At 42.5% G+C, this 25973-nt stretch overlaps 2 protein-coding genes and 1 long non-coding RNA gene across 8 annotated transcripts in view; 2 read left to right on the top strand and 1 right to left on the bottom strand.

Annotated features, from left to right (window-relative positions):
- The window catches only part of ttll5 (tubulin tyrosine ligase-like family, member 5), a 65443-nt gene extending 51481 nt beyond the window's left edge, over positions 1 to 13962 (top strand). For 5 of the 6 annotated variants that reach the window (XM_034674825.1, XM_034674824.1, XM_034674826.1 and 2 more), the window contains 3 exons: positions 3819 to 4021; positions 7092 to 7159; positions 11523 to 13962. In XM_034674825.1, coding sequence (XP_034530716.1) covers positions 3819 to 4021; positions 7092 to 7159; positions 11523 to 11575 — 324 coding nt within the window. In that variant the 3' untranslated portion in view covers positions 11576 to 13962. The remainder of the gene's footprint in view (positions 1 to 3818; positions 4022 to 7091; positions 7160 to 11522) is intronic. The other variant, XR_004629607.1, reaches the window with a different exon arrangement.
- tgfb3 (transforming growth factor, beta 3) lies at positions 13413 to 24734 on the bottom strand. Its single transcript, XM_034674829.1, has 7 exons — positions 23970 to 24734; positions 19819 to 19982; positions 17963 to 18092; positions 17706 to 17813; positions 15580 to 15736; positions 14838 to 14991; positions 13413 to 14741 (listed from the first exon to the last, which is right to left on the bottom strand). The coding sequence occupies exons 1-7, from the start codon at positions 24313 to 24315 to the stop codon at positions 14583 to 14585; spliced, it is 1218 nt and encodes a 405-aa protein (XP_034530720.1). The 5' UTR covers positions 24316 to 24734; the 3' UTR covers positions 13413 to 14582.
- On the top strand, positions 15751 to 20629 carry LOC117806122. The gene is made up of 3 exons (XR_004629608.1): positions 15751 to 16140; positions 19034 to 19123; positions 19745 to 20629. It is a non-coding gene; the product is annotated as an uncharacterized LOC117806122 (long non-coding RNA).
- Positions 24735 to 25973: the final 1239 nt, after the last annotated feature.

Genomic DNA, 25973 nt, shown 5'->3' with positions numbered 1-25973 from the left:
AAGGCTTTCAAGTGGAAAGATGGGATGCACCATTTTTTTCTAATCTCTTCTGAGTAATGCAGTTTCTTCATGTCACTGTTTGTTCCTCATCTTGGTTGGGTCTTAGTTAATGCTATTGAGGTGATATTTCTCTTGGCTTAGTCTCACAGGCTTTCTTAAGGCACTTAGTGAAACTAATCCCCTGCCTCCACCCTGTTCCATTCCCCCTTTCACCTTTTTTTTATAGTCTAAACACAGTTGACCAAGTTATTTTTATTGCTAACATGTCTCATCACACGCCCAGCCTGTGAGGGAAGGAAAATCTCATACGATTAGAAAAGGTTTGTGACATTAAGAACTGAATATGGACTTAACAAAAGAGTCATCCAGTTGCTCAGCCCACACTAAATGAGGTCATCCGTAGGTTGACTCTGGATATGGCTTTCTAACCATTGAATAAGACATCCCTCCCTAAAATCTTTCTCCCACCCACGTATCTGTCTGCCAGTTTCACCGTGCAATGTAATCTTTTCTACAACAAATGTCTTGAATTGTGTAGCCACTTTACATCCTTTTTACTTATTTCAACCCTTTCTGACTCCAGACTATTGTCTCAATCAATCTTAAAAGCACAAAAACAAAGACTTGTCCAGCAGCTTGTCAGTGGCTCGACTTGACATTTCAGTTGTGTTATGAGATGGGGGCTTTATTATTCTTAATACCAATGCCTTTAATATCCCTGAGCTCACCTTGAAATCTTTTCTGTTTTCATAAGAAAATTAATAAATCATTTCACAGTTTAACTGAAGACACAAGGAAGTGCTTCATTTGATGAGAGTGCTCATATAAACTTTTGTGTACGAGTGTGTTCATCTGTGAGAGAGAAAGAGACAGGGGGCTGTTCCGTTGCTGCAGTCCACGTTCCAGTTACTGGGTGCAGACTCCCCGGCTCCTCCACAGGCTTGGACTCCGGCCACCTGGCAGCCAAAGAAAGGTGCCCTCCCTGGCCCCGCTCAAACTGAATTGGGGCCATAGGCCTTGCAACCTGGAAACTCAGCGTCTCATTTGTCAACACACAAATTACATCAGATATTCCCTGTCACACTGCCGGCCCTTTGAACAGCAGCATTGTGAAGCTGGAAAACCGTTAGCTTGTTAGATAGCCGTATAAAGCTGCAGAGAAAATAGCATAGGCATGAGATGTGGAAAGAATGCATGAAAAGCATTCCCCAGCACTGCAAGGAGAGAGTGAAATGTGGCTCTTAAATATTATGTCAGAAAGAAAACGGCATTTTCACCCTTCCTTAGCCTTTGAAGAGATCTTGTAAAAACAAATAAATAATCCAAAGAATTTGCTTCTCAGTGCGGCCAACTGCAAAAAAATGTTGAGCTTGTTTTCATACTGGATGGCATTTCATTTATATCTGCTTTAATTCATGTCAAGCAGTTTGATACTTCACCTTAATGGCCCGAGGCTACATATTTTCCACATGACAAACCCATTCCAAATGTGATTGCACTTCCTTATTCCTCTTTTGGAATTGGGATTTTTTTTATCTGTTCTCAACAGTAGAGAGCTGTAATACACACACAACATAGACAAGATACATTTTCACACGCCCTTGATAAAGTTCTCGGGAGAATATCGTAGTTTATAGGAACTTGATTTCTTGATTGCAATATGGCTATACATGAGCCTTTCTTACGTCGGATATCTGACCTTTTTCTTCATTTTCAACTTCATCATGGGTGATTTTCAGAAGGTTGTAGTGAGCAGATTCACGATATGAAACAATAGGAACTCTGTATTTTATATCATTACATGTTTGAAGTGAAAGTTGGCCAGTCATCTACTTCATTTATAGCGTTTTCTACAAAGTATTTGTCTATGTATTACAACCAAAATTCCAAAATAGTTAGGATGCTGTGTAAAACGTTGATAAAAACAGAGCTCAACAGGTTGCAAATCATTTAAATATTATATTAAATTGAAAAAACTGAAGGATAGAATATCTATCTTAGAAACTGAAAAAATGTTTTGTGTTATTAAAAAACAGATGCTCATGTTAAATCTCGATGCCAGCCGCACACTTCACAATAGTTATGACGGGACAACAAAGCTCTGAAAAGTTGTGTAATAATGAGAAAAGAAAAACTCCTGGAGGAACATCTCAACAGGTTAGTAACATGAAAGGGTTTAAAAGGGGCATTCCAGAGAGGCTGAGTCTCTCTGAAATAAAGATGAGAAGAGGTTCACTGTGAGGGACTGCGTAAGCAAATAGTTAAATGATTTCAGCATTATGATCCTCAACATAAAACAGCAAAGAATCCTCATCTACAGTTCATAATGTCATTTAAAGATGGATGGAATAGGAGAAATATCAGTACATCAGAGACAAACCGGAAAACCAGTATGGAAGCAATGATCATCAAGCCTTCAGGCGGTACTTCATTAAAATAGATGCGACTCTGTAGTGCAGGGGCGTCAAACTCATTTCAGTTCAGGGGCAAACATACAGCCCAAGTTGATCTGAAGTGGGCCGGACCAGTAAAATCATAACATAATGACCTATAAGTAACAACAACTGTTAATGTTTCCCTTTGTTTTAGTGCAAAAAAGTAGAAGTCAATTCTGAGAATGTTCACATTTAATGAACTATCTTTCTACAAAAACAGCTGTTGTATTTATTGCCATGATGAGTCTCATAGTGGGGCCAAATATTTTACTCTTAAAGCCTGCTGCGAACACACCAAACATACAGGTTACCCATTCACCTGACACAGAGTGTAATGTTTACTGCAAAAGAACAGATAGATTATAATAATGAAGAAGGTAAAGATGACTATTATGGACCCCCCCGCAGTACAATGATTTTATGCAAACCCCAGAGGACAAATTTGAAATAGTAGTTACTTTTATTGAAAAATGGCAGTTAATGTCTTCTCTGTAGTTTTTTCACTTTGCAAAGTCAAAGGCCCGCGGGCCACATGTTTGACACCCCTGCTGTAGTGGAAGTCACTGCATGGGCTCAAATTCACTTCCAAAAACCATTGCCTATGAACAGACTTCATTGTTGCATCCACAAATGAAGGTTAAAATTGAACAATGCAAAGAGGAAACCATATATGAACATGTCCCAGGCACACCACTTGATTGCAAATGGCACCAGGATTACACATGGTTGGTCAGTGAAGAAGCTGGTGTTAGTTCCTTCTCTGGCCTTACCTTAACGGTCCACCGCAGTTACACTTATCATTACAAACTGAGTTGTTTAAGTGTCCAAAGTTGTTTGAGTGTCTCAGTGAGATTTTAGCTTAAACCTAAACCTAAAGGCCTTCCATGAGTGCTGAGAGTACAGCATCTCTTTGACGTTTCACTCCTTGAATCACTCCACTCAACCAGGTACTCTGAATACAGTTAATCAATATGACTGCAGACTGTTTGTCTAGACTGATTAAGCTGGTATTTCAGAATAAGTAAACGTAAGACTCCTCTTCCAGTGTTTGATGATGAGTAGCATGTGTCTAAGAAAGTGTTTGAATGGCTTGGCAACTTCCCAGTTTGAATCAGCTACTGGAGCTGGAGGAAAATGAATGACCTCAATTAAAAAAAACTGCAAATTTTGTTTCTTCCTATTCCTTTTTAATACTTCATGCTGCTTGTGGAACTGTTGTACAGTAGTAACACACACTTGATGCTGTTTTGTTGTACTGATAATCAGCACCCCTGTGATTATCTGCGGCCAAATCATGGCTGTGCTGCTATTCATCACCTAAACATCCCTCCCTCTCATCTGATATTGCCTCATTCAATAAGAACTGTCCTTCTTGTTCTGCAGGCTCCATTTCCAGACCAGACTCCACACTCCCAGGCTTCCACAAGTTCATCCAGCTGCCCCCCTCCTGGCTTTCATGTTCAGCCCGGTCACAGTCATGGTAACAGCCACATTCAAACCTGTGTTAGTCCTGTTCACACCCCAAAGCCGCCCAGCAGTGCCAGAGAGGGACAGACCAGAAAAACTGCAACAAAGCGCCTCATCAAGTAAGCCAAACCTTAAAAGAAAATGCATTCATCGCTTATTTTTATCTCTCCGGCTTTTGATACAATTTAAATGTCTTAAAGCAGAGAGTTTAATAAAGTTGCTGTGTACTTTGTAGTGCATCAACTGATTGCAGTGGGTTGGCATTGTTTGGCTTCTGCTTGTGGATTGTGACAAAGTGCATGGGAGTTCAAGCGGACACGGCCAATGCTAATGAGCGTTTGAATATGCGTGTTGTGCAGTGCTCGCGGTCTTTTGGCTGCAGGGTGTATCTGCCTTTTCGGTAAACAACCTCATCACAGGCCTGATTTCTGCCTGAACCGTAAACAGAGAGTGGTTCAGTGAAAGGGCCCCGGCTCAGAGCGCCGTTTAGATCCTGTTTGGTTTGGAGATAAGCTGAAGAGCACAGAGGGGGAAAATAAAAGGAAAGGAATGAAACAGTGCTAAACTGTGAGCTATTTCCCTCAATTACTTTATGTACTTTATAACTCCAACATCTGGCCAAATTACACAATAACAGTAAACCTTTGTTATCAGGGCTGTTTTTAAAGCATACAGATGAAGTTGTGAAAGACTCTCCATAACACTTTTTATATCATCCATCATTTTCTCTGTACTTGGCGCCTAAAGAGTTAAGATTTCAGGAGGGGGGTCAGCTCATGGGTTGTAGATTAGGTTAGGGCAGCCGAGTAGGTGCTGTGTTTGCTCCTGTGTGTGTGTCTTCCTGGCAGTGGCTGTGTTTACCCTCTGCATGTGGAATTCCAGAGCCCCCTCGCACTCTCCTATGTCCTGCATTTTTGTGGTCGACCAGTGTGACAGGGAGAGAGTGTGGGAAAAACGGAAGCTTCAGGACCAAAAAATGCACCGATGGAAACAATGAAAAGAAAGAATAAAGAGAGGGGAAAAGAAAAAATGACAAAGTAATTGAAAAGTCAACTCTGTCCAGGAGGAAAAAAGATGATTGTTTGCAGAGAATGGTGGGATAATAAGTTGCTTCCCTTTATTTCCAGTGCTCTTTTTTTAGGGGCAACTCAATACCCCTGTTATTGAATCACATCTGAAATTCATCTCAGTATCAGGCTGAGCACTTCCAACTTTTAATAGAATCACCGAGCGGGGTACTCAAACAGTTCAAGGTTTTTCACTTCTCCAAACACCTTCCTCTTGCCAACTGTAGAACTGTAAAACTGTTGTTTGCTACAAACTATCTCTGGCCTTTCTGCCATATTAGCACACTCCTGATGATCTTTGACAGTTGTAGAAAGTGTTGATCAGAATGACATGTGGTTTTTGAATCCTGTTTAGCAAAGGAAATGGAGTTAGGGTTTCTGTTGATGCGGCCAAATGATTTCCTCTGTTAGCAGTCCTGAAAAATCCTCGAGGAGTGCTATCCTGTCAACTTTTTCTGAAACTGCTGACTAGTGTCCAATTATTGGATGGAGTCAGCTTTGGTTTTAATTGCAGACTGGAAAAAAAATCTGGCCGCACTGAGTGTCAGTGCCTTTGGTTTCTGAGCTCACCTAACATGCAGCACACTCTGTGGAGCAAATGTTCTCCGTGTTGGTATCTGCTCAGCAGGGCAGGGCTCTCTCTGGTCTATCATCATGCCACAGCTGCCAACAGGAGGGGGCTGCAACGCCTCAAAGTGGTATGACTTCAGTGAAGGCTTTGAAAGGACCAATTTGTAACGCAAATAAATGAGCCTGTTTGGTATTTTGTTTGCGAGGTTTGGCTAGACGCAGCTGTAACTACGGAAACCCGGGCTGTCGTGTGGCATTACTAATAGGGTGACAATTACAGCGGCACCATTAATGTCAGCCCTGCCGCTGCTCTCGCTCCCTATTAATCAGCCACAACAGTAGTTATTTTCACAGGATACTGTACACACTCAGAGAGCTGCCAGAAGTGTGTTTATGGTTAAACTTTATCCCCTTTGGCGAGTCTGACTGACATTAGGACATATTAGCTACCTGAATGCACAAAGAAGTCAAACTGCACTTCAGCTTTGTTTACATAAAGACTCCAGCTCTCTTTGAGAAGTGTGAAATTTCCACCTTTAGGATTAAATATCATCCGTGCGCAGCGCGAGTTCAGATATTTTCCACGTCAAGTGTTTCTGGCTGCTGCTGCTGCCTGCTTCTTGAAATGACCGAGTGAGAGACTGTTGACAAAGAAAGTGATGTGAAGAACCCAGAGGTCAGGTGGAGGTTTTTTTTTCTTCGCTTTCAAAATGAAAGGGGTCGCTTCCTGTCGAGGTATGCCACGCTCAAAGTGGGCCAGTTCTGTTTGTGGTTGTGCAATGCTATGAAAGAACAACTGTGCAGCCCCTTACAAGGAGGCAGTGTGTACCCTCATTACCTTGTTAATGCTCCTTTGGCAAGCTGCTGTTATGGGGCGAGAGGTTAATGCCAGCTAAGCTTTATTTATTGTTCCCCCTAAAAAATGCTTAACAGATTTAATGTATAAGGTTACAGACGTGTCTGCACGTGTGCTCTACGCCCCACTACTTCTTCTAATGGTTTACTCTGTGAAAACACTGTGTTTGCTGTCTGATTATGTGTAAAGGGCTGTGTAATTCCTCAACTATGAGCTCAAGACTTCTGTTGAAAGCCTGTAGGCTAAACATACAAAGTATATACTACTGTACCGACTATTCATCCTGTAAGACACATTATATACACGCCTTTTATGCTTGTGGTTAGGGCCTTAAGGTCCAAATAGTCAATAATCACCACAGTAATCTTGCCAATGAGAAAATCACATCACCCAGGACAAGGAGCAGGAATTTGCCCCCTGCTTGTCACAATAGCTTGTGAGAGGCACTCAGTAAACACTTAACCCCCACTAGCCTCCACTGACTGGAGGCTATTTGAAATTGACTCCACTTTTCTCCTGTCAGAAGATGACTCATCACACACCATGCCTAAAAAACAAACCCCAGCTGTCACAAACAGTCCTTTTTGCATATTAATTCAAGTAATCAGCTATGAATAGAGATACACTCGGATAAAGTATTGCATTGCTTTTCAGGAACAGTTTGTCTTTACTGGTTATCTTGTTTCTGATCAACAGGCAGACGTCCGCAGAGAGCTCAGCAAGTGGAAGTGTGTCCAGTGGCCACCATACGGTCTATGATGCAGGTGGGTCTGTTGGTGAAGTACTTCACCCGCTTGGCACTGTGCTGTAACTTATGCCTCTGTATGCCAGTGTCAGTGATTACAGCCGGGCATGGTGGACATTCCCCATAGACGACTGATAAACACCACAGGATATTTTTAGAGCGCTCATGATGCTCGGTGGCGTGTGTAAATGTATTTGCACACTGTAAAACATCACTGCACGGTCATAATGATAAATAGAGTATGTCTTTAATTACAACCTCATCGTTACAAGAACACAGGTGAAGTTTAAATGGTTATTATGAAGCCTTTACTTGTGTCATGACCCTTGTTGGTATTAATAGAAAGTTATGTTGGAGCAGGCAGATCTGAACGGACATGCACCAGCTTTCCAGTGCAGTAATTTGCTCTGTGATTGTTTAGTTTTGACTTGTCCAGATGTAGGGATCAGACTACTGCTGCAGGATAAAGAGGCTTTGCGTTATGACACTGACAGTTCCCATCACCTAATCCTCCTTTTTCAACAACATCAAGTGCTGGGAACATTTCAGGGGATTCCCATCTATAGGTCACTCCTGTGCAGTTGTAATCCATTGAAGTTTCACCCCAGAATAGCACCAAAAGTCTGATAATGTAACTCTGTCTGAGCTGCGTTTATTATGGCTTGTGCTCTGCAATTGTGGGTGCATGCTCTCACGTGCGCCCTGTCATCCTTTCCTTATTTCCACAACTCTTTCCATTCTGAGCAAAGTGTTGGGCTTATTGCTGTAACAGTGATATTAAGCAGTTCGACGCACACATCTGTTTGTCTGATCAAGGATCCCTTTTTTCCATGGACCTACTACACGTTTGCATTAGCAGATCATACCATTCATCACATCACGCGAGTGTCACGGAGATCAGCTTGTCGGAAAAACACAGTAGCTGTGCAACACCCAATCCAACCCCCCTCCACACCACCCTCAAGAAAAAAATTTGCCGGGAAGAATGAAAAGAAATGTTCTGGCCACAAACTCTCAAACTCTGCAGGCTGGCTTAGCTTAACAAACATCTTATAAACTCATCAATTACTGTAACTAGATCCGTTGGGAGAAGCTTCTGAATTTCATGAATGCATTTTTTCCATCATTCGGGGCGCAAAGGGTGGGGGAGATGCTTCACTCTTGACTGAAAAAAATGTCTGAAAATAATCCTAGTACCAAAACCAGTTAGTAAGCCATGAGAGGGACTGGGAGTTGAACAGACAAAGATAGGAGTGGATCTAAAGAGGGGGCTAAGGTTGGCCAGAGCCCCCCTTGAAATGATGGGATACCTCAGGTGTCACCTCCAAATCCTTAACTATAATTGATTTTTTCACCTGTCAGTCTTTACTTATGTCATAAGTCTTTATTATGTTAAAATCAAGTATTTGGGCTGTGTTTTAACATCCTGCTAGTAGCTTTTTCTGCATTTCAGTGCAGCATATTTCTGTCAGGTGTGATGAAAAGAAGGACAAAGGGTACAAACATGAACTTACTGAAACAAAGTTAATGTCCATCAAAGTATTAACCACCAAAAATAACCAGGGAGAATCCACAGAAAGCACTGGAAGGAAGAGGCAGGGTAAACGGGAGAAGACACAAAGGGTAATCAAACACATGTGTGACACGAACCACAGGTGAAACTAATAAGGGCGGGGCACACAATCACAGAGGAGGGAAAACTATGGAAGTAAAACTCGACTTGACACGTTAGAGAAAATAGAGCAAAATTAAATGAGAAACACTAAACATATAAGGAGTACAAGATCACAAGGGTTAAGTATGACAACAGGAACCAAGAAGTGACGAATGAATGAATCGGGTAACTAAACAAGAAGGATTCAAAACTAAATAAAAGCAACCCCTGACAATTTCCTTTCTTTAATACTTTGAAGAGGGAATATAGGTTGATGTGTATATGTCAAATATACATAGAAATATAAAATCTCTTACATCTATAACATCAGAAAAGGTGCATAAATGCTATTCATATGTGAGTGCACATAAATTTGTCACGCCACACAACATAACTCAGTGTCTCAGTTGGGCCATACCATACTGACTGTATAAAATATGGACGTAGGATCCGTGATATCACCCATCTGTTTCTGAAGCGCTGTTTTTAGGCCACACGGCGGCGGGAGCCATATTACTACTGTCGAGCGATTGTTACGTAAAGAGGCAGGCTTTGAGCCTCCTAGCCAACAGCTACAGTGTTCCCGCCTGTCAATCAAGTCAGCTGTGCCTCTCATTGGAAGACTCGTGATCTCAATATCTTTGAAATGTTATCGTCTTTTTTGAATTGGTGTGTATGTGGTTTCCGGTACTTCCGTTACTTTCCATTTTTAGACTGGAGGTTGCCGCTTGGGCCATACCAGTCAAAAAAGTCAGGATTCAAGCCTGAACTGACTACATTATGAAGCAGTTTACAGGCTTTGGCAGAACACCAGGTGACATTAGCTAGCGTAGCTCCTCCTAACGCTACATCTGTTGCAGTAGTAATGTGAAGTAAGGCAGTAGTAGAGTGACCTGTTGCTTCTACATCTTTGAAATTTTGGCAAGAAAGAATGCTCTCTGAAATGCTTCATGCTAAAGATTGCCCTTTCTCTCTCTCTCTCTCTCTCTCTCTCTTTGGCAGCATGAAACGCTGAGTCATCTAATACAGCAAAGAGCTAGCTAGGATTGATTAGCCTATTAATCGTAAAAGGGGGTTATGATGGCAAACAAAGAGAGGCTGTTCAGCTTGATTTATCTTTAATACAGTATAATTTGTCTAGAGTTACAAGAAAGTTCAATGTTTTATGAATGAAAAAAGGGAATACATATTCATGAGGCCCCTTGGTGAACGAGGCCGTAAGCGTTTGGATTCCCTTTGCCATATGGTTAACCAGCCGATGTGAACAGAGACTCAGTGTGGCGTTTTGCAGGGTGGAGGAGGAGTGTGTTATTAGAAGGGGCACAGCCTTTGTGGAGCTTAGGAGTGCGTCAGGTCTTTCTGCCTGCCCAGTGTACCTTTTGTAGCGAGATGACTGAGCTCGCCTGATCGACTGTGACAGGGAGTTAGAGCGAGGTCCAAATGGAGAGCATTCTCTATGATCAGCTGTCAACCATCATTAATCACACACTCCCTTTATCTCTCTCTTGTGCGCTCTCTTAATCTCTTCCTCTCTTCACTCACACAACTCCCCCTTTATTCTCTAAAAACTTTTCCCTGCTCCTGCTCGCTCACCCCTTTCCCCCCCTTTTTCCTTCCCCACTTCTTATGTGTTCATTTTTTCGACATCAGATGAGGGGGAGTGTTTTGATGAGGGGCGATCAAAGCTTACAAACTCAGATTATATCGACCACATGTGTTTTACAATGCTTCCCTTGAAGCTCTCTTGGAGTTCTAAGAGGGCTCCGTAGCTCGCAACTGTGAGGAGATTTATTGCCTTCAGTTTGAGGAGGAAATGAATGCTGCACTTGTGCCTTTTTAATGGGAGTCTGATCATGTCAGGACGGATAGCTTAGGCCTCCCTTGCTATCAAAATAAGACTGTGTGCTGCCTTGCTGGGAAAGGAAGGTAGTTATTGGCTGTCATCCCCTTTTCAGATGTATTATGTAAGTTATTAGATGTTTGATTCAAAGCAGGCACTGCTGCACATTTTTTAATGTGAATTATTTTCCTCTAAGAATGTGTTTTATGAGGTGGATAAGGTCACATGTATGTAAAAACTGGATTTCAGATTGCTATGATTTGTGTGTAAGTTGCGTGCAAACAAAGATCCAAGCTGTTAAATAATTATTCAGATATCTGATTAAACTGTTCTATCTGTTCCAGTTTGAGGACCTTTGGGGTGAATTTTCCATTGAACAAACTGCTGACATCATTTCCTCTCTTGGTGGTGTCATTTGGAGTGTGATGTGTTAGAGAGAATATTGTCCCTTTATCTTTCTTCGAGAGGAAGCTGCTTCCAGCGGTCATGTCATCGCATTGGAAGTCAGCGCGATGTTTTCGTTCTCCGGCTCAGTCAGGCCCCACGGTGTAAAAGAGCACCAAAATAAACAGAGTGTGCGGAGAGGGAATGAAAGGGAATACTGTTTGGGAGCACAAACACGGCAGCTCTAACTGTACGTGGAATGCCTTTTTCTACCGGATGACTGGCCCTGATGAGGAGGGAGGGGACCGAGGGACAAAAGGCTACGCACTTCTTGTAACAACTTCAACCCTGATTAATCAGATAGATGACCCAAACCTTCATCGGAGCGGGAGGATTTAGACATACTTTCTTTTAAATTTGACTTTTATGTCATATTGTGGGAGAAGCCTTGCCCTGCCTTTCCACCTCTAATTTATTACTTCTCCTTTCATCTGTTTTCCCCAGGTCTTTCCGTGTACCAAAAGCTGTTCCAGAGCCAAGACCCCGGTAACAGATGACAAAAGGGCGACCAGAGGCCTGTCCTGCCCCTCTGCTGGCCTGACAGGTGTCTCTGCATGTAACCACATCCCCACAGAGGTGTATTCTGGGAAAGGACAACAGATGCAGATGAAAGCATGCCAGACATCGAACAGAGCTCTATTAACCTCTCTGCGATACAGCTATAGACACGCGAGAGGAGAGTTAGCGACGCCAGGAATGCCAAGCTTTGACGCAGGTTGGGATTTTGTTGCACAGCCTCAACATCAGTTGGCCTTTTCAGCTCCCCCACCCCCACTCTAACCCCCTTGGCTTTACACTTTCTATGTATCAACAGTTGTCTCTCCGTGATACTGATGCCACTGAAAGATTTCATTGACAGATAGCCTTCAGCAGATGCTTCTTTAAGCCCTGAGGCATGTTAACTACAGGATTCAACATTTGACTCTCTGCTCATGCAGTGGCATGTGTACAGCTAGCAGTTCACACAGATTTTTTCTTCTGAGGAAGTTACACAAACAGGTGAGATGTTGGTTTGGTGAGTAGTGTAGAGGTAGCTTGAGCAGCTTCTTGCCTGGCTACCATCAGTGATGAGCAGGGTCTTTTCAACTGTGGCTTCTGGCATCTAGCAGTCCAGCCTTTAGTCCGTGTTGGAAGCCAAATTGCTGCCAAATCAGATTCTACGCCCGTCGCCTAATGATGTATTAAAGTACAGCATCCTTTCCTTTAGGCTTAGCAAAGAAAAGAATGGATAGTGAGAGCTTGATTGGTTTGTTACCTCATTACAAGGACAATGTAGCACTGTTGTCCAGCTTTTTATTTAGAGAACAAAGTTGACTTGTGACTATTCTTGTTGAGATGTTGATTTATTTACTGTAGATGGACCAAATTTATTACTAATATTACTTAAATTATTGTTATGTGAAAATTTCTTCACTGTACACTGGTCCACCAAAAAGAGCATTTTGGTAGTTTCTGTAGCTCAAAGCATAACATGAAGAGGAATTAAAGCCCTTTTCACACAGTCACTGCACTCCTGAAAATTTCCTCAAATTGTCCGGCCTATTTTTCCAACCTGACTTTTTCTTGCCAGTATCTGGAGAAATGTCTGTAAGATGTCAGGGTGAGCTGAAGTGAAACCCTGCAGGTAACATGAACAGCAAGCAGGTGCTACTTCATACTATTTATGCCTGCCAGTTTGTACTCCTCCACTCTTGCTTTGATACTGTAAATACACCCAAAAACACACACAAAGACTAAAACTGTCTCATAGCATAGGCCTCCGTCACTTCATCCACCATCTTGGATATGCTTTCAACTCTACACCGTGACGCCCACAGCGTCCTTTTAGCGTCATGTCCTGCTTCCTCAGACCCCGTGTAAAAGAAGATGCAACTCTGTAAATATTCAGAGCAGGCAGCCTTGAAATGTTCTAGAAATTGTCAGGAGTGCAAGTGTGAAAGGGGCTGATGGTTATGCACAGCCTTTCTTATAATGAAGGTTAAAGCTGCACCAGCAGACCAGTGTTCTTGTGGATTTCCTGTTGCTTGGGACCATATGGAGAGTTTACTCAGGTAGTGTTAATAGAAAAAAAATATTTGTTATATATCGATACATTCTGTAAATGTAATGATGACTTTGTCTGAGATACTTGAATTTGATGCATGTCTTTGTCTTATCAGCTGATGTTTAACATCAGAGTGATTTTGCACTGATTGTAGTTTTCAATGCAGTACAACAGAACAGGTTTTAATACCTTTGATTAGTTTTCTTTTGATGTTGCAGTCATGTTGTGGACTTACTCCTGTTAAAGCCAGTGCATGCTGTTTGACAAGAATCCAACAGTACACTCCAAAGTTGATGTGATGTTCTCTTATGGTGATACAAAGCTGTTTACAGTCATTTGTGGGATTTTGTTACTGATTGTTGACAACACATGCATGGGAATGTCATATCTTTGGAATCATCTGGGCAGACTAGAAAAAAAACTTACATTGTCGCCTAGAAGACATTAAACCTTACATATCATGTCAGTAAATGTGACAACTTTCAGTGTACAGCATGTGCGGTGAACAATCACTGGACTTTTGATTAAAGTGTACCGTATGACCCGTGAAATAAAGTGTTGTAAAAAAACAAAAACAAAAACAAAGAGGAAAATAAGAACAACTCTATCAAACTGTCTGTTTTTAATTAAAAAAAAAAGTGTGTCCAAGAGTAATAAGAAAAAACATTTACAGTCCGTGATCTAGTTAAGTGTTCACTTAGTGACATACATCGTCTCATACAACAGAAAGGCTTCACTTTAAAACAAAAATGATCCCTGGAATCACTATTTCTGTTGTATAACAGAGGTAAACATAACCATGGAAATACTACTTTGAAATAAAGGTTGGTTTCCAGCATGTTTTCTTGTTTTTTTTTTTGTTCTTTTTTTTGTTTCTTTTCCTAAGGTCATTTTTATTCAACAGCATTCAATCCTAAACAAACAGTGTCGGGAGCTGTGGCGTGCACAGAGTCAGTTTCCAGCTTGGGGGGGATTTGGAAGGCGCCCTGTGTTTGTCAGGTGAGAAAACGACATTTATTTCACCCCCTCTGACATGTTCCTGTCATGCTGAGTTCAGCCTGCATTCTGAGTCTTTGTCTCTGTTTTGCTTTGATGGTTTGATGTCCTTAAGAATGCAGTGGTCATTTCAGGATAATAGTTCTGTTTCTCTTGCATTTGAAACGTGCTTTGAATACCAGTATTGAGGTACGTGCTGCTCTGAATGCTGGAAAATGGGAATACATGAGAAAACAGCGATCACTGAGGAGGTCTTGAATGCGCTGTTAGTAGAGTGGTGTTTGATGGGTCTTCTTCATAAATGCTGCCAATGATTGTTAGACGAGTGGTGGTCTTGCATCATTCTTTCTTTTCGTATTTTTTTCAAGAGAGCTCAGGTAGAAGCTGAACTGGACCTCCTCCCTCTCTGCACCCTCTCGTACCCACAGGGAGCAGTCACATCCTGTGTCTCTTGCACCTGAAGTCTAGCTGCACTTGCAGGACTTGACAACCATGTTGGAGAGCTGCTCCACTTTCGGGGAGCGTCCCACGTAGTAGAGGATGGTGAGGGGCTCCAAGTCCTGAGGAACACAGCAGGGTGAGGCGGATGCTTCGGGGTTCAAGGTGTTGTAGAGGCTCAGCAGCTATTTTAAGAAGAAAAAAACAGAACAAGACAGAGATAAGCGATCAAACTCCCTTAAAAGATTCATAATGTTTTCATGTTTTGTTCTATTCCTCACCGAGCTGTGTGTGGTGTCAGCGCTGCGAAGGTAAGGACATGGCCCAGAGCAGAAATTAGCGTAGTACCCTTCAGGCTGATGGATCCACCTCCATCCCAAATCCTGCCGGAAGTTAATATATAGTGGTCTCACACAGCAGTTCTCCTCGTAATTGCTGTAGACAAGAAAAGACAGAAAGGATTACACACTTCATTCCACTCATGACACAGTATTTTAAGTGTTGTATACATTTTCCTCCCTATAGCTCCCACAGCCGGAGATGAGAGAGACTTTCAGAAATTCCACTCTTAGGTGTGCCCTTATTTTCCCCCTTGGAGTCTACCCAGGTGTCTTTGGTGCTGCCTGTCGGCTGTAGGCTGATACAGAGAATCCAGGCCGAGGAGACGCCGTGTGAGAGCAGGAAACGTTGGCGAGCATCCGGGACAGATCTCAACTTGTATCAACTAATACCTCTGTCATGCTCGTCAAGGCGATTAACAAGCGTATTCCTTGCCCATGTACTCCTCCTCGATGTCATCTATTTTGAGAAGTGACAGCTGATATTTCTATTTCATGTTGCCTTGGCGGGTGTGCTATTATAACAATATACCCCCTGCATGTCTGACAGGAATAGCAGGCATGTTTTATTGGCAGTGTTTTTACAAGGCTGTTGCAGGTGCATGAAGAGGGATTATTTTGCAAAGGTAAAAGAAATCAACAAAAATCAGAGCAGTGGATTACATAATGAGAAAATGTGCCTTACTTGAAGCAGTAATTGGTGTCAAGTGCACGCTTGCGCCTGCGGGAGGAGGTCTGTGCATCCAGCCTGTGAGGTGGAAGCATCATGAGGATGAGGTGGGGATACAGCTGCTCCTTTTGTTTCTTTGCACGGCTCTGATCGTCATAGTCAGCTTCCATGCCTGCAGGAGGAAGTCAGTTTAGTGTGGAGGATACCAAGAAAAAAACTGCACTAAGATTTGTTGAGAATCGTAAATGTGTCCATGCTCCAGTTGCTGACTTCAGAGACTTCCACCGTTTCTTTTGCAGTAATATCCAGGCTGGACTTGGCTCTCTTTTCATTCTTCTCCTTTTACAGCGCAGGTCCCTACCTAACTTCTTCCCTCTGCTCGTCCCCCCGGGCCTACGTCTGCTCATCCAATCTGCCCCTGATAGTTAAAGCAGTGGATATCTCAGGAGAGATGCTACTGGTGGATGTGTACGCCTCTCTTTAATTCGGGGGCCAAGCGTCTGAGTGCAGTGGCAGCACATTCCTCGTGGCCCAGCCAGTCAAGAGTGTTCCCAGGACCGAGGGCCCCTGAGCTAAGTGAGATACCAGATCGATTGTATTCCCATGCACTGTGTCTACGCTCTTCCTCTTTGAAAGGAAACCCATTATCTTACCAAAATGACCGCAATAGGTTTTTGCTGCAGCAGGAACATGCAGATGAAAAGGACGTTTCTTCATAAGACTGTACTCAAAATAAGGAGAGCATTGAGAGTATTATTGTACAAAACCAGATTCTTATTCATTATCGCATTGCACAAGAACAAACCTTGCACAATGACTGAACAGTGCAGAAAATGCAGCAAAGCAAAGATCAGTTCAGCCTTTACAAGTCAAAAAAAGAAAAATCCAGAAATCAAATCTGCACTTTAGAGTGTAATTTAAAGTATTTACACTACAAAATACATCAATCAACACCTCCCAATAACCAACTGTTTTAGAAATAACTTGTAGAAGATACAGGACATTTTGGAAACATTTGAAGCAGGCACTGCAAGCTAAAACTGGAACCCAAAACAAACTCCTCGTCTAACTGTTCCTACTTGATCCTGAGCTCCTCTAATGCAAATCATCCTGAAACAAGCGCTGCCACAACACCGCTAATCAGAATAAACCAAAATTTTCAACAAACATGAGATGCCTATCTGGAACATTAGACAAATGAAACAAAGGTACATGTTATCTGTGAATACAAACTGGAAGAATACTTTCGACAGAGTGAGATCAAAGCAGAAACAGATCCAAAACAAATACCGACTCAGTGTAATAATCTGGCAGCAGAGACTGGACAACACAGAAATGATAGAAACCTTTTCAACTGGTGAGCTTGAGACTGAGATGCACTCTAAAAAACAAGTCTAAAACTATGAGGTCATCTAGATGAGATGTAGAGAAGATATTTAAAGGTATTGATACAAATTTTAAGGATTTTTAGGGAGTGGAAGAAAGATACCGCTGTCATGTCAGTATGCTAAATATAAAGCAGCTGTTTGCAAAAAAAAAAAAAGATTTCTTCTATTAAAGCTCATGTGAGGAATTTTCAATTTGTTATGAAACAGTCTGAAATTGATACAGATACCTCTTTGTGACCTATAAAAACAAACAACACCATTAGCATCAAGATTGAATATTTCTATATAGTGATTTTTAATTCCTTTAACTGCTGCAAGGCATTAGGTGTCAGACTAGATGATTGACAGAATGCTCAGGAAACCGCATTTATTTGACTTTTGCCTCAGCAAATACTCAAAGTGATGCTTTTGATTGTAAAATACAGCAGGATGAGATTGTTTTCTGTCAGAACATGCAACTTACACATTCACGGGACAAAATCAGAGGTATCACTTTGTCCACAGGGGGCGCCAAAATCAGCACAAACAGAAAGTTCCTCACGGGAGCTTTAATACCACCTTTATCTAGAAGACCTTTTCCTGTTTTCCTTGTTTATAACCTTCTTCAAAGATGTTTGAACAAATGTTTCGGGCAATGTGGACACAATAATGACATTATGTTAAATTGAAATGAAGCAACTGAAGATGTAGCTAGTGCAGTTCCCAGCATTCTTTGTTTCTTTCAAGTCACTGAGGTATTGGATGCAGTCTTACCTTTAAACTTGACCTCCAGCACCTCATTGGCGTTCTCAATGATGTCACCATTAGGCCTGAAAGTGTGGCAGGGACAGTGCACGCTGATCTCCAGACCAAGATTGGTCTCTGAGGGAAGAAACAAGAGCAGAGGGATGTGAGGAGCTGACATTTCTGCCCCGAGGCAATTACCCTTCATTTCAAAAGGAACCCAGTGATCTTGAAAGGGATATGTAATAAGGTGTGATGCAAAGAAACTTTAAAGGTATCCCACTCACGTCTGTACATCAGCCACTCCCTCACGGTCTCTGTCACATCAAAGGAGACCCACTCAGCAGTTCCCTTGGTCAGGACATTCTTGCCCCCGATGTAGCGCTGTTTGGCTTTGGGGTCGTCTTTCTGGAGGATCTGGGAGGAAAAGATGAAAATGTGACCCAGCTGCGTAAACTCTTTTCTTTTACACACACACACACACTCACAAAGAACCAGAGCTGTCTGTCTGAGCCAGACTCTCCAGGATGCCTTGGGCCAAATGTCTACTCCTCATGGAAAAAGTGACTCCCTGTGTTGATATCCCCATTTTGCAAGTTAATGCCTGTGTGTTACCCTCCTGCCAATGAGAACCTGGCTGTCCTTCATGTCAGCAGTTCAAACTTTGGCTTTAGCTCTGCTCCCAAATGAAAAATCAGCAAAACAAAGCCGGGTTGCAGGTATCTCCACGGGTATCCAGCGGAAACCTCTGGTGTTGGAAAAAAAAAGACGCCAATGCGGAAGTGTAGAAAACTGGAGTTCCTTGAGACTGGCTCAAAGGAAATCCTATTAGGCTCCATGTTAAAACGGCCATTTTTACGGCAGATAGTAACATGTTTACAGCCTGGTACAAAAAATAAATCATTTCTGTTTTTTGAAAAGCTAAGGCTTATAGTTAAACATAACAATTAGGGGTATGGCTGATTTGACAGACAGGTTGGAGCGCTGTAGCCAGCAACCAACATCAATTTGTCCCTCCTCCACCTCTTTGCTCGTTTCTAGAGATCTACTGAGTTAAAGTCAGTGTTTCCAATATGGCGACCGCTGTCACTGGGTTCCATAATGCCTCTTCAGAAACCAACGGACGATGTCACTAAGACTACATCTATGTTTTATGCAGTCCATGATCATCTGTGACCTAACTGTATCACCATGTCAAGGTCTCACATGTATGAAACTGAAAACATTCCTGCCTCCATCAGCACCTCCCTGAACAAAGGTGTTTATCAGTAGTTAGAAATGTGTATGTTTGGGTGGTTGGTATGAGCACTTAGCCCCACAGCAGTGCTATGGATAACCAGGTTCCTGAACATTGTCAGGATCTAATCTGGCTTCCTGTGGGAACGAGGGGCCAGAGGACCGCCAGCGCCAGCCCTTTGCCAATCAGCTCCAGCCTGAAAAGTGTGGGGGTGAGTAGGCGAGCAAGCAAGCAGCTCCATTTACTCCCCCTCGGTGGGTGACCCTGCCTCTATCTCCTCCTAGGCCCCTGGAAACAATCTTAGAGGGTCTGACAGTCTGTATTCAGCGCTGGCCAGAGCCTTGCCTCAGAGGCGGTATGCAGTCCGGAGACGCTTGTCTCCCTGGCAGGAAATGTTGGAACCTGATCATTACTCCTAGTCTCTCACGGGAGATTAATGAGGAAACTGAAAAGAAAAAAAAATTCCATCCCTGCCATCCCCCACACACAGACATCTAACAGATGCTTGCTTTGACACACTTCACAACAAAACGCTCATAAACACATAAACGCAAGTGCAGGTCCATAAACCCCCAGTTGAAAGTAAAACACCTTACTTGATCTAACAAGGATGGACAACTGCTCCAAGATTGACAGCTTAGAAAGGAGAAACTACCCAATGGTAATCTAGGGTTTCTTGAAGACGGCTGTGCAAGCTCTTAAACTCGTCCTAATGTGGAATCCATTTGACTGTACACACATGGAATAATGATCGGCTCATACAAAAAGAGGAGAGAGAAAGAGTTGGACACCATAATATAAATGTTTTCATCCCTTTTGCTGACCTACACAGGCCTTGGAGAGAAATGAAGCACATTACCCCCCTGCGCTCGGATAACAGTGGAAATGAACGGTCAGTTCACACACCTGGTAGAGCTCAATCCTCTGCTCGTTTCTCTTGGCGCTGGAGTTGGGGATCCTCAGGGCTCTGAACTCGGCCCTGAACAAGTTTGTGGAGTTTTTCTCCATAGTTGAGACGTTGAAGCGGAATACCTTGGAGGTGATACCCTTAGGACAGTAGGAGAGGTCATCTGCAGGTAAAGAGGAAATCATGTGATTAAATAGCTTATGATGGAACTCTAATTATCTGGAAGAAATCCTTTATCCTTGATCCATCTGTTACTTTGCTGTGTGTATTTCATCGGACATCCCTGCAGGGGTGGACGTGTTTACTCTCGGATTATTGATGACTTTCTAACTGAGGATTTCCCTTTTCACCTTTAGGAAGTTTACAGATTAAAAAAACCTTCAGTATTTCTAACTATTTCAAGTTCTTTCCAGAGGGACATGGGCCATTAGTGTGAGCCATCTGCTTTTGCTTTGTGCCGTCCAAGTTAGCAACAAGTTGAAGTCATGAAATGAAAACCAAATGTCCCATGTGGTGGTGGTGGAGCAATCTGCGGTGGGACAGCAGCAGCAGCCCCCCCCTCCTCCTTTTCCCTTCAACTCGTGAGCCCAACAGGTGCTCCAAGGGCTCGGACAGCGGCCAAGTATTCCCCTTGAACCATGAGGAGCATGTGGGCTCACGTGCTGGAGCAGAACAATACCTGAGGAACCGCAGCGGAGGGGGGACACGATTAATGCAACTGAGTGCAGGCTTGAAAAGAGGTAACTGTATACATGATGTGTGTCTGTGTTTGTGTGTTTTACGCTGACCTTTAGCAGACTCAGTGTAATAAATGGCCACATTGTGATGCTATCTGAAAAGATTCCTGTCCCCTCTCATTTATACCATAATACCATTGAAGAGTTTATTAATTTAACAGACCAAGCACATGCAGTGTTGAGCAAAACAAGCACATAGCAAACTTTTTATGGGCCAAGTGGAAACAGTCATTTACAGCCAAGCCATGGCTAATTTATTACCCCAAGTTTGAGCTTTATTAGAGAGCCACAGATTGGTGGTTGAAAGGGGCAATGCACCTTTAGCTGATTTGCACTTCTAGCTGTTTCAGGACAAATGGAAACTTCAGTTGTTTCAGTGTCACGCAAAAGGAACTTGCACATCTCTGAGTATCTGTACTTCATTTGACCCATAATCCTATTTCAGTCATTCCAGTCATTATCTGATATTTCCACAAAGTTTTTTGTCTTTAACTTTCCCTATTTATAGTCAACCTTTGCAGCATTCATCCCTGGCCAGATATCTGTCCAGTGTTTCCACATCTATAATCTATAAGGAGGAAACCTCAGTAGCCCTCTCCTCCCCTCTCTCACTGCCCCTTTCCCCTCCCCCTCTGCCTCCCCCACAGAAGGTGGAAAGCCCCACTACGAGGGGAGATTTGAAATTCTAATCAAGTCTTTGGTTTCCTTTTTGGATGACCTCATTTTTCCCATTGCAATGGTTTTAGGTGGATTTCACATTATGGGTTATTTTTGCCAAGGGTCTGAGAGGTAATTTGTTCCATGTTAGTAAGTGGAGGGGATTGCTTGCACAATTAAAAAGACTTACATTACGGACCCCCACAAGTTTTAGATAATAGCACATGAAGTCGATGCTGAAACAAGTTTGACCTGAGAACTATCCGAACAAGCTGATGCTATTTTATCAGTCTTTGCATGGGTTTACTTTTACAGGTAACACTGCAAATAATACAATATTTTGACTTTAAATTGTTAAATATTGGCCAAATAATATAATGTGTAATATTCTGGCATTTTTCCGAGTAAAGGATATAAATCTACTGTAAATACTTCTTATCACTTTGTTCTTGGGTTGAATTCCGAACAGATAGTTTCATTTCATCTTAGGAAAATCTCATTAACAAGTGTATTTATGGTCGCTGGATAATTATAGGATTCTAGTTTGATCTCTTCCTTGTATTAACCTCCAATTTTGAAACTGGATGATCTTAAAATGAGGGATTAAATGATGAAATTGTAAAGGAAATCCTGCTGACAGATGTTTGTCTAGCTTTCCAATAAAGGGCCTCGTCCCAAACTCTGTCACTCACCCTAAGATCCTCTCCTCTCATGACACAGAATCTCCCTGATAAAAAATCCCAGGAATCACCTCTTTTTCTTTTGCCCCTCTTGCCTCAAGGATTGTCTGTGATGTCAGTCTCTCCACAGCTTTGTCGAGGTAAACAAAGGAAATAGGAAGCATAAGGCAGCAGGTGCAGGCCAGCTGCAGAGATGTCTCGCTCTCATGGAAGACGGCAGAAAACTCTAAGGAAAAGTAGTCAGATCTCTCCATTGACAAGTAAAGTAATATCTCACATTCTTCTCCTATTTAGTTTAATAATTCATGTGTCAGATGCAGCTTTTGTACCAAAGAAGAGCCTACTTTCTTTACTTCCGACTGGGCCAGACGTTGGCTGCAGCAGGTCACTCCAGCAGATGAGATAATGGGATGCAGCTCTGCTCTGAAGAAAAACAACTTTATTTTTCCACTTGATTGAGGATGAGGAAGCAAGAAATGGTCAAGGCGTGGGAGTTGTGGAGGGGGAAGGGAGGATGCTGTTTCTTTGGGAGCAGGCCAGAGACCTCTGTCTCTGTTTGTTCAGATGACATCATCTTTCTTTTCTCCCATAGATCAGATACCCCGCTGTCCTCAGCACTAGTTTTCACTGACCCAACACTGAGTCAAGGGTTGGCATGACATCTTGCCTTGGTGTGCAGGGAAACATCTTTCTAATTTAAGCATCAGCAGGTCCTCAAAATGTTATTGTGCCAAAGGTCATGCCTCAGTTCATTTCATTTGTATTACAGTATTTGATTTAAGAGGACCTTCTGATGCAGGGGAATCTATTGCTGCCCAGTCTCTGCTATGCTTCATCCACTCAAAAATGGCTAATTCTTTGATTTGTATTCGTACAAAGTGTCTGAGAAAAGTAGTCTGGAGCAAGTGGAAAGAAAAGTTTCTGTTTAACTGTTTAACTCGGCATGAAAAAAAGTCAAACTTGACGATCTTCCCAAACACTCCCACCTTCCAAAAACCGTGAATGTAAAACTCATTATATCCAGCACGAATGAAAATGAACTACGCTGCAAAATTATGGAGGTGACAGACATTATGTACGTACTGCAACATGCTCCACTCTCTTTAAAATTACATAATGGAAAGGCTTAGAAAAGGGCAAATTAATGTATGTTGGCAGCCTCAGTTAATTTAGTTTATACCCTCCTTGGATATGCTGCTGGGTGCACAAAGTGTGGCCAATGGTAAGGTAGGCATTTCTGTACTATCACCAGAAGTACAGAATATGGCTGGCCTCATGTGTCCTAGGCACAAAGCCATCACTGATCCCACTCGTCAGACCTTTGTTTGTGTTGGGAACTCCGGCTACCTCTGACCAGCGGATAAACCCTGAGCTGTGTATTTTTGAGTGTCAGAAGCACTTTGTTGGATCCGTGAAATGGATTTGATTCGGGTCTAATGCAGGAGGCTCTGCTTTGTGTCATAGTGCGGCATAAACACCTGTTGATTTGAAAATGGTTACACCCCCAGCATCTGCTTTAACCGGGATTTGACCGTGAATGGGCACATGTCCAACTTTTCCACTTGAAAAGGGAATTTCCCAGGAGAATCTGCCGCTCGGTCAGCTTCTGTTTCTGATTTCTGGAACAATCAATGGACCATAGTTTATACAGGAAATACCAATATGGATGAACAAGGGAATTGGATCATAACACTGAGCTATTAGAGAGCAAAAGAAGGGGAAATAGAACAGAGTCTTAACAGTGGATGAAAAATATTGGGTAACTCACAGCCAGAAAATGGAAATGAGGTACTGCAGTTGGCAATAAATACTAGACTTAACTGCCTGAGAATTTTCCCCGCTTAGGAATGTGTCAGACTTAGGCTGGAGTTCCCATGGCTTTGGTGTGAGGTATGTATGAGGAATGGTGCTCATTCCAATTAGACTGTTTACTTTGCCCTCTCCATTGCGCGCAGCTCACGGGCGCGTCTGTGCGTAAAAGCTGCACAGATGTACTTTTAATCTAGTTCAAAGATGGTTTGTAGGATATTAGGTGAATATGGAAAGGAAAAAATAAATGTATCACAACACACTTACTGTTTTCCGGCGACCCACTGATCATGTTGAACTTGTAAATCTCTTTGGCATAGTACTCAGTCTCCGTGTTATCCTGTCCACAACTCTGATGTCTGTCCCTCCCCAGCTCCTCAATGAGCTCCTTGGTGCTGTTATAAAGGGCCAGCACCTGAAACGGCACTTGACTCGGACCTGTTGTCTGAGGCGGGCTTGTCAGCCGGAGTTTACTGAGAATCTGTCCCCGGACCGCCTCTACTCTCTTTTTCTTGATGTGGTCGATGTCCACAGTGGTGCAAGTGGACAGCGACAGAGTCATTGTCACACAACTTAGGAGGAGGAAAAACAGAATTGCTTTGCCCAGATTCATATTTCAATCTTCGTCCACTCAGCCCAGGCTTGTCAAGTAAAATAAGACAAAACAAAACAAAATTCCCGATTTGAGTAGAATCCCTTTTTCTCTTTTCATTCAGGTCGTGATTGAGTTCTGTTCCTGGAGGATTCCCATTTTCTCAAGTGCTATGTCATCTTTGCAAAATGCGCATCTGCGAGCAAGCAAATCCGTGCCATTTCGGAAAATGATTTAAACTCTTCGTTAAAACTCTTTCTCCTACTCTTCATTCCCTCCGTGTCTCATGCACGCATCACTCTTCGCCTGCCCGAGTTTACAGGACACCGATGTCTGCACCACGGATCACTTTCTCCATTGCATTGGGCTCTTTCCATCCACTTGCGCGTGTGGAGTCAGTGCGCCTCTGTGCCACCTCCTTGCAGTTGCAGCCTCAAACACACTCATTGCCTTCCACTCTCACTTGCACTTTATAGGCACGAACTGTGACGTTTTCGAGGGAGGGGCAGCAATTCATAGGCTCATTTCGGACAATGAGAGCTGTCCTACTCCAAAATGCATTTATGACACTTATATTTTTTGTCGTCACACTCAAGACAACGTGCGTAATATTAGGCAATGTGAGATTGCGCAATCGTAGTTAGTTCATTGATGACGAAATGAGCTAAGTTATTTACTTATCTGTCAAGGTGATGTTTTTTTAACAATAAAGGGGGACATGTCTTGTGTACATTATGAATAACACTTGTTAAAGCATTTTTGTTGTGTGAGCATGAAGTTCCATCAACTCATCGAGCTCGGATGGCCATGACTAAATGTAAAGTTTTAGTCTTGAGGCTGCATTTACAACATTCAAGATACATTTTTAGAAATCAAATACAGATGGAAGGCCAAAGTTAAAAAAAGAGATCCTGAAGGTGCACAGGGAGCCTTCAGCCAAACCTTCCGCTTGTTGCTGCCTGCTACCGCTCAGCTGCTCCCAAACAGAAAACATGTGCAGTAGCGACATCCAGCGGGTACCAAGGAAAACTTCAGGTCCCCTCTTCTGCTGTCTTCTCCACACTGCTGCTGTTTGCAGATTGGTGACCAATTTGGTGGCAGCCCACTGCAGGAGATGAGATAATGTGAGGGGCCACTAGTTGATTAGGAATTAGGGAGTTGTGGGAAAGGTGCAGTTTGTTTGGTAAAAGGCAAACTCTGACTTTTATTGTTTACATGACATCATTTTTCAACGATCCCCAAGTGCCTGTGATCATCCTTTTACTGACCCACTTCTGAATATTTGGCCCGCCCTTAAATGCAACTGCCGACATGAGCTTCCTCATAGGCCTATAAGATTAGTGACAGGATTCTTAAACGTTATTATGCCAAGGCTGTTTTTTTAGTTCAAATATTTTTGATGCATTTCCTAAGCAGTGGTTGGTCCATGGGTTAAAAATGTTTTATGAAAGTTGGCATTGAATTGTGGTGTCATTATGAAGTTTTTTTTTTAAATCATTCAACTTTATTGCATTGTTTCAGTATTTCTTTGTTCACCACAAGTTAACAAATTAACCAACAAAGAGAAACATTTAAAAAAAAATTAATTAAAGAAATAATAATAACAAAAAGGAAGATAAACATAAGAAAACAAGGTAAATAAACAAAGTGTAAAAAAAGAGAAAATGACAGAAAAAAGA

Source organism: Notolabrus celidotus, chromosome 22 (genome assembly GCF_009762535.1).
Source record: "Notolabrus celidotus isolate fNotCel1 chromosome 22, fNotCel1.pri, whole genome shotgun sequence".
Lineage (NCBI taxonomy): Eukaryota > Metazoa > Chordata > Actinopteri > Labriformes > Labridae > Notolabrus > Notolabrus celidotus.
The sequence above is the reverse complement of the archived record's forward strand: the minus strand, read 5'-3'. Positions and strand labels throughout refer to the sequence as shown.

Bases quoted from the DNA above. Each gene is read 5' to 3' on its own strand.
- tgfb3 (XM_034674829.1), bottom strand. From the start codon at position 24,315: ATGAATCTGGGCAAAGCAATTCTGTTTTTCCTCCTCCTAAGTTGTGTG. The intron at 18,093-19,818 runs GTGTGTGAACTG...TTTTCCTCCCAG, and splicing joins AGAGGATTGAGCTCTACCAG to ATCCTCCAGAAAGACGACCC. The intron at 15,737-17,705 runs GTAAGACTGCAT...TTCCTCCTGCAG, and splicing joins GCTGGAGGTCAAGTTTAAAG to GCATGGAAGCTGACTATGAC.